Here is a 6436-nt window from a genome sequence, read left to right as displayed (position 1 = left end):
ACCGACACACACTGAAATCACTTCAGTACGTAACATTCTTGTACGTTGCTATCAAAATCACTTACTCAAGCATATAGAGACATGTATCTGTATAATCCAAGGAAGCTGTGGGGCAAGAGAAATGTTTTTAACTCTCTGTACGGTTCTAAAGCAACATTCTTCACTGGAATCGTGCCACTTCCAGGAGTTTCAGACACAGCTGTCTTAAAACTGGCAATTTGAAAGGTAAATGAGAAGATTATTTCCTAGTTAGTGACATGGTAGAGACGTTACGCTGACTTGTTTGATGCTTATATAGGTCAAGTACTTCTATACAGTAAAAGCAAGACATAGGAACAACTTCTAGCACCCATGGGATTGTTCAGCCCTCTTACACCGCATTTTTCCCAAACTTCCTCCCCAAACCACTCGTTTTTGACAGACAGCTTAAAGGAGACTTACCACACCAAGGGAGGGGTGTTTAATGCAAATATTGGAAAAGTTTTGTAGGAATGAACAGATCAAATGGACAAAATACAGACAGCAGAAGGCAGTTTGATTAGAGTCTTCCACAAGAGAGATTGCTTGTGGTGATGCTACACCCTTCTAGCAAGCAAAAAACTGACTGTAGTTCAATCCAGTCAGCGTTAAAGGTTGTGCCGTAAAATTAGCCTCCACAGAATCAAGAGACAGGTTCAAACCATTGCATTTCCAACCCTGAAAGACAGCCAGAACGTGGTTTTTTTTTTTTTCTCCACTGCTGCTTGCTTCATTGCAGCGAAGGAACGATTCCTCTGTTCAGCAGCAACAAGTTTCCGCAATTAAATGTTCATCCAGCCCTCCCTTACGCACGAGAAACAAGGGTTCTCCTGCACGCACAGAGCCTTCTTGAACGCTGCTTGAGGAGGTCTCATCGATCCAGGCAGCGCTTTTGAGCTGCTTCTGAACACACATTCCTTAGAAGATTGATCACAGATCTCGGATCTGCGCTCTTCATAATAGCACTGCCAGATACAATCATATTTGCACCTGCCTGAAAGACACCAAACACCCACTCAATAACGGGGGACAGTTCCACCTCTTCAAAGAGTTTTCTTGCTGTAAAACAGGGCAGGAGGTAGTGAGGTGTAGGCTGGTGGGCAAACAAGCGGTATTTGCTGGGGGGGACAGGTAACATACGTCTTAACTAAAACCACAAATCAAGATCAGAAAAGCAGCTCTTCCCCAAATAGGTAATTTCTTCATCTTTGCTCCTATTTACCCAAACACACAAGAAACAACCAACTTCTCTAGCTTAGGGGAGACTTCAGTAGCCACTATTAGAAAAGGCACGAGATTAGACCCTCAAACAGACTAATGGTTCTCCTCAGCTTTATTTTCTGCGGGGCGTCTCTCAGCAGAGTGACTGGGAACGCTGCTGCGCGGCAGCCTCTTACCTCTGCGCACTTATGGATGGTGTCAGGCCCAACTCCTCCATCCACTTCAATATCCAGCGAGGGGAACTGCGTCCTCAACCACTGAACCTGAGGAAAGGTACAAAAAGGTTGGCACCAAGATCCACGCTCACCTACTGCTGTTGCCCATAGCTTCTTACATGCCCAGATATGGCTCAGTCACTTCACCACTACACTCCGTACTGCTAATTAGCTTTAAACTCAATAAATAAGAGAGACTTCCAAGTTTACCTTTGGCATCATGTCTTCCATAAACTTCTGCCCTCCAAATCCAGGTTCTACTGTCATGACCAAAGCCATGTCTATCTGATTGGCCCAAGGTGCCAAGTGCTCAACTGTAGTGGCGGGCTTGATGGCCAGGCCAACCTGCGGGAGAGGCAAGAGACATCCAAGTGCACCTTAGGATGACACAAATCACGGAAATGTGGAATTGTTGGAGTTGGAAGGGACCTCCTAGAGATCATCTAGTCCCACTCCCCTGCCAAAGCAGGGCTGCCCAGAGCACATCACTCAGGACGGCATCCAGGAGGGGCTTGAAGATCTCCAGAGAAGGGGACTCCACACCCTCCCTGGGCAGCCTCTGCCAGGGCTCTGCCACCCTCACCCCAAAGAAGTTCTTCCTCAGATTGGAGTGGAACTTCCCATGTTCCAGCTTGTGCCCGTTGCCCCTCGTCCTGTCACTGGGAACCACTGGAAAGAGTCCGGCTCCATCCTCCCTCAACCCACCCTTTAGACACTTATGAGCATTAATAAGGTCTCCCCTCAGCCTTCTCCAGGCTAAGGAACCCCAGCTCTCTCAGCCTTTCAAACGCAGTGAGACACAAACCTCTAGGAAAGTCATTATGTGTCTGTGTAAGTGCAGCAAAGAAGAGGCTGCTTTAAATATAAGATTCCTGATCTTATCCAGATCTAAAACTGAAGAGTGACTTGGTGCTGCACGAAGCTGGGCCACCCTCCCCACCACCTCTGCCCACCCAGAATCCCCAAGGAGGGGGTTTGTCACTCCCAGAAGCAGGGCGGTGAGCTGAGCCCAGGGCAGCGTCCCACTGCCCGCCCCCCCCGCCCCCCTCACCTTCATCCCGTTCTCCCGAATGTCTTTTATCAAGGCCCCGGGGTTGTCGGTAGCCTCCAGATGGAAGGTGTACTGGTTTGCGCCGGCCACCGCCATCGGCTTCACCCACTGCTCGGGCCTGGCGACCATCATGTGCATGTCTGGAAGGAGGGGAGCAGAGACAGGAGCTGCAGAGCGACCAACGCAGCGCCCGGCCCAGGGCGGCGCCACAGGCCGCCCCCCGCTACGGGAGGGGTGTCCCCCCCCAGGATAGACCCCCCGATCCCCCCTTACCGAAGAAGGGCTCCTGTCCCAGCTGCTTGCGCAGGCTCTCCACGACGGGGTGGCCGAAGGTGATGTTGGGGACGAAGTGTCTTGAGGGCCCAAGAGAGAGACCCGCCACCCGCAGGTTACACCCGGCCTTTCTACGACCCCTCCCCGAAGTTTTCCCTCCCCCCCCCCCCCCCCCCCCCCCCCCCCCCCTCGGCAGGTTCCTACAGGACACAGGCCGGGGACAGGTGGATAAATTTTAACGAATGGTCTCTGTCTCCTAGAACAAAATCCTCTCCAACAGGAGCATAGCACAGCCCTCCAGAAAGGGAGAGAGGGAGGGGGTGTTGCGCAAGATGCTCACAAACACGGAAATCTTGTCCTTTTGCCATCAATCCGCTGTATTTAGTCCTGGGGACAAGGTTTGCATAAAAAGGCTGAGGGCAAAGGGGACCGACAGACACACCGACAACAGACTGGCACAGCCCGGACGTTTGTGGAACGTGACATGCACTTAAGGCCTCTAACACTATTTAAGCAGCATCATTTTTGTCTTCACAGCAGAAATAACACCAGTTCTCTTACAGAGAGACTGGAGGAAAGCACAAAACCAGCTAGAGTACATCGTGTGCACCTCATGAGTACAGTATTAAGTGCAACCGATAGGAAAGCGAAACGCAGGAAAAAACAGACTGGCTGGTCCTGCCTGTCTGTTCCCTCTCTCATCCAACAAAATCAAACCATCTGCCTGGCCACCTGAATAAAACTACATTACGGATTACAAGCTGCATTGATTTCTAGCGGGGTAGACATTAAAAAGAGGCATTTTAGTTCTTGCTATGGCTTACTACCGTGGATTCACCAGTGAGAGTGGGAAACCCAAATAGAAACACTGATTACAGACACTGAATTAATTAAATGGAGTAAATCACAGTTATTTTGTCATCGTTAAGAGTGGAGTACCATGGTGAGGCATCTACTTCTCATTAAGGAAGATGCTCCCTCCTCCCTTTGCAGCAGAAGAGGTCACTCTATAAAATGCACCGTGGATTCTGCACGGGTTGTGTCCCAGGCATTTACTCAGCTCACGTCAAAACCTCTCTGCCCCCACCACACTGCCAATAACCCAGCCTACCTCGGGATCTGAAACTGAAGCTGTGGGTTTTTTCCTCATTTGTGCGTCACTGTTAATAATAAAACTCAGCATCTGGAATTTAGCAATTCTTTGAGTGACCTCCAAAGCGAGGAGCTAATCCCAAGCAGTCTCCTGTGGGCAGCTGGTGCTGGCTGCCCCTGCACTGCGGAGATAAGAACGGGTACAGTGGGTCAGCAGAGCAAGCAGTTTGTCATTGGGGACACACACTGAGCAGCAGATCTGAGGCACTGCCATCTTCACCCAACTCTCTCTCTTACAAAACCACGCACACTTTAAAGTTGCATTAGTGCACCACCTATATATAAATATAGATATGTCTATGGTGATACAGGTGGTGCACTGTAAAAGGACTTGCCTTTTCAGCCCTCCTTTTCCCAAAAGGTGCTGAAAGCCTCCATCTCTCACCAATGCAGTGGCAGCAGAACACGCTCGACACCCGTCAGCCTGGGAGAAGGATGGCTTTTCACTATCATCAGAGGTTTAACGTGTGTGAGTTCCCTCCTCGGGCTGGTGTGCAACCGCTCCTGTCACCTCTGAGCATTTGGCACGTACCGGGCAGCACAGCCTGAAGGCTGAAACCTGCTCTCAGGTACAGGGTTAATTTGCCACGCAACAGAAGAGCTGCGTGCTGCACCACAGCAGTGAGGCGGTCATTTCTATGGCAGTATTTTAAACAGCTGTTTCAGAGCTGTTGAAGAGAGATGCGAGGCTTTTCTTTGGAAATGGATAGGAGGATATCGTTCTGTCTCCTCAGTAAGGCTGTTTTATCACGCCTGCGTCCAAATTACAAGCCCTCAGGAGCCACGCTGGTTAATTAGCACATTTACAGACTCTCAGGATGATGTAAAACATTTTTCCTCTGCACAATAATGCCATGATTATAAACTCCAGTTCTCCTAACTTAAGCTGAAAAAGGCAGTAGATGATTCCCAAAGCACAGGGTGACTTTGGGCGTTGCTTATGATTTCATGGTTTGTTTCACAGCTGTTTTGCAGCGTGCCCCTAAGCAGCTAATGGCTACAGTCGCATTTCGGTGTCATTCCATGATGCTGCAGCACGGCCTGGAACTCAGCTGTGACTTCAGCTGGTCCCCCAGGGGAATCTCCACCTACGTATAAACGTTACATATATCTCTCTCTAATATTTGCAGCCGTGAACACCACGTACATAAAACGGAACCTTTTTAAATACAATCTCAACATGCCAAAAATAGATTCTTTCGTCAAGTTTTTGCCCTGCAATATCCATCTCTTGTTTAGAAGGTACATATATATTTTATATATATATAGGAACATGAAAATACCATCTGTAAATATTTACTTTAAATCCCTATATCTAAGTACATACCACAGCATCAGTGGAGCAGTTGCTAGGTACCAGAAGGTCCACGCATTCCAGATGCGGTTTCTTGGGGTGGGTTGTTTTGGTTTTTTTTAAGCTGTGGAGATGAATTACTTGGTACATTTAGGCAGGACAGCGTGGGCTATTTATACCATCTGCAGCCCCCTCACCCCCTGCCCGTCTATATCTGTGCGCAGCACGTGCATTCCTTCTTACGGTATGTACTGTATTTAGTTTTACAGAGCAAATATTTTTGTAGCACTAGGGCAATATCTTACAGAGTGGAATGAAACCAACAGACAAAAAGTAAACTTAACTAAAGTCTGCAGTGCCAAAGAAAAAAAGAAAAAAAGTCTAATTGCTCCATGGTGCTTATCGTTGCTCGGCAAGTTAGAAACAATGGTCCCAGGCTTGGGAAAAATCGAGCTTTAGATCGGTACCTTTTTGTCAGTGTTTTCACTGTCAGTACCAACGTGTAAGAGCCTGGGGTCCAGCTACTCTATAGCCCTCCTCTCAAAAACACTACAAAAATAAATCTTGGGCACAATCTCTAAAGAGGCTTCTCTTCTCTGTTTGACACAGTCCAACAGCCCGCTGACCCAGCGAGGCCGCTCATCACAGTACCTGGCTGCCAGATCAAGGTTTTATGGACCACGTGTTTGCCCACACACCTCTACCCTGAGAATTTTGTAAAAATTCTCTGTTCCTGCGGTCTTGCCCTGAACTGAAATAGATTGCACAAACAGAAATTTGCCAGTCTACAGCAACCGTCTCTGTTAGCTATTTTCTGCTTTCGGATAATAAAGTGCTCTTGTTTTAATTAGTTACTAGTTACCAGGGAACTCAAAGGAGAAGGTACGCTTTCTCTTCCTCCTCCTGCTGCTGTACTTCCCCGAGAGTTAGACATGAGATTCATCTAGATCGACGTCAGTCTCCCCGAGCTCCACGTGCGTGAAGCTGAAGTGAGTGGCCAGCAAGGGGTTCTCCATCCCGTTGTCCTCACTGATGTGAAGAACAGTGTCCCCGTGCTGCAGCAAGCTGGTGGTCTCCAGGCCCGCGTAGTCCTCGGTGTCGGAGAGCTGTGCGGGAGGGGTGCTTTGTGCTGTTGTTGGCCGGGACTCCAAGCCCTCTTCTTTTTCCTTCTCCTTCTCGGTAGAAAGCGCCTCGCTCTGCAGTTGAGGAGAG

At 48.8% G+C, this 6436-nt stretch overlaps 2 protein-coding genes across 3 annotated transcripts in view; both read right to left on the bottom strand.

Annotated features, from left to right (window-relative positions):
- Positions 1–432: 432 nt before the first annotated feature.
- On the bottom strand, positions 433–2900 carry RPE (ribulose-5-phosphate-3-epimerase). Its single transcript, XM_014959615.1, has 5 exons — positions 2779–2900; positions 2506–2645; positions 1665–1799; positions 1416–1502; positions 433–1012 (listed from the first exon to the last, which is right to left on the bottom strand). The coding sequence occupies exons 2-5, from the start codon at positions 2641–2643 to the stop codon at positions 890–892; spliced, it is 483 nt and encodes a 160-aa protein (XP_014815101.1). The 5' UTR covers positions 2644–2645; positions 2779–2900; the 3' UTR covers positions 433–889.
- A 229-nt stretch (positions 2901–3129) lies between these two features.
- Positions 3130–6436, bottom strand: part of UNC80 (unc-80 homolog, NALCN activator) — a 146450-nt gene continuing 143143 nt past the window's right edge. For both annotated transcript variants that reach the window (XM_014959636.1, XM_014959637.1), the window contains one exon: positions 3130–6420. In XM_014959636.1, the coding sequence (XP_014815122.1) occupies positions 6151–6420 (270 nt within the window). In that variant the 3' untranslated portion in view covers positions 3130–6150. The remainder of the gene's footprint in view (positions 6421–6436) is intronic.

The sequence above is a fragment of the Calidris pugnax genome, unplaced genomic scaffold, assembly GCF_001431845.1.
Source record: "Calidris pugnax isolate Ruff unplaced genomic scaffold, ASM143184v1 scaffold448, whole genome shotgun sequence".
Taxonomy (NCBI): domain Eukaryota; kingdom Metazoa; phylum Chordata; class Aves; order Charadriiformes; family Scolopacidae; genus Calidris; species Calidris pugnax.
The sequence above is the reverse complement of the archived record's forward strand: the minus strand, read 5'-3'. Positions and strand labels throughout refer to the sequence as shown.

What these genes read in the sequence shown, in the direction of transcription:
- RPE (XM_014959615.1), bottom strand. Translation starts at nt 2,643, where the DNA reads ATGCACATGATGGTCGCCAGGCCCGAGCAGTGGGTGAAGCCGATGGCG. An exon ending in TGGAAGACATGATGCCAAAG is followed by an intron (nt 1,503 to 1,664) that starts GTAAACTTGGAA and finishes ACCTTTCCTCAG; the next exon opens with GTTCAGTGGTTGAGGACGCA. An exon ending in CCATCCATAAGTGCGCAGAG is followed by an intron (nt 1,013 to 1,415) that starts GTAAGAGGCTGC and finishes GGTGTCTTTCAG; the next exon opens with GCAGGTGCAAATATGATTGT.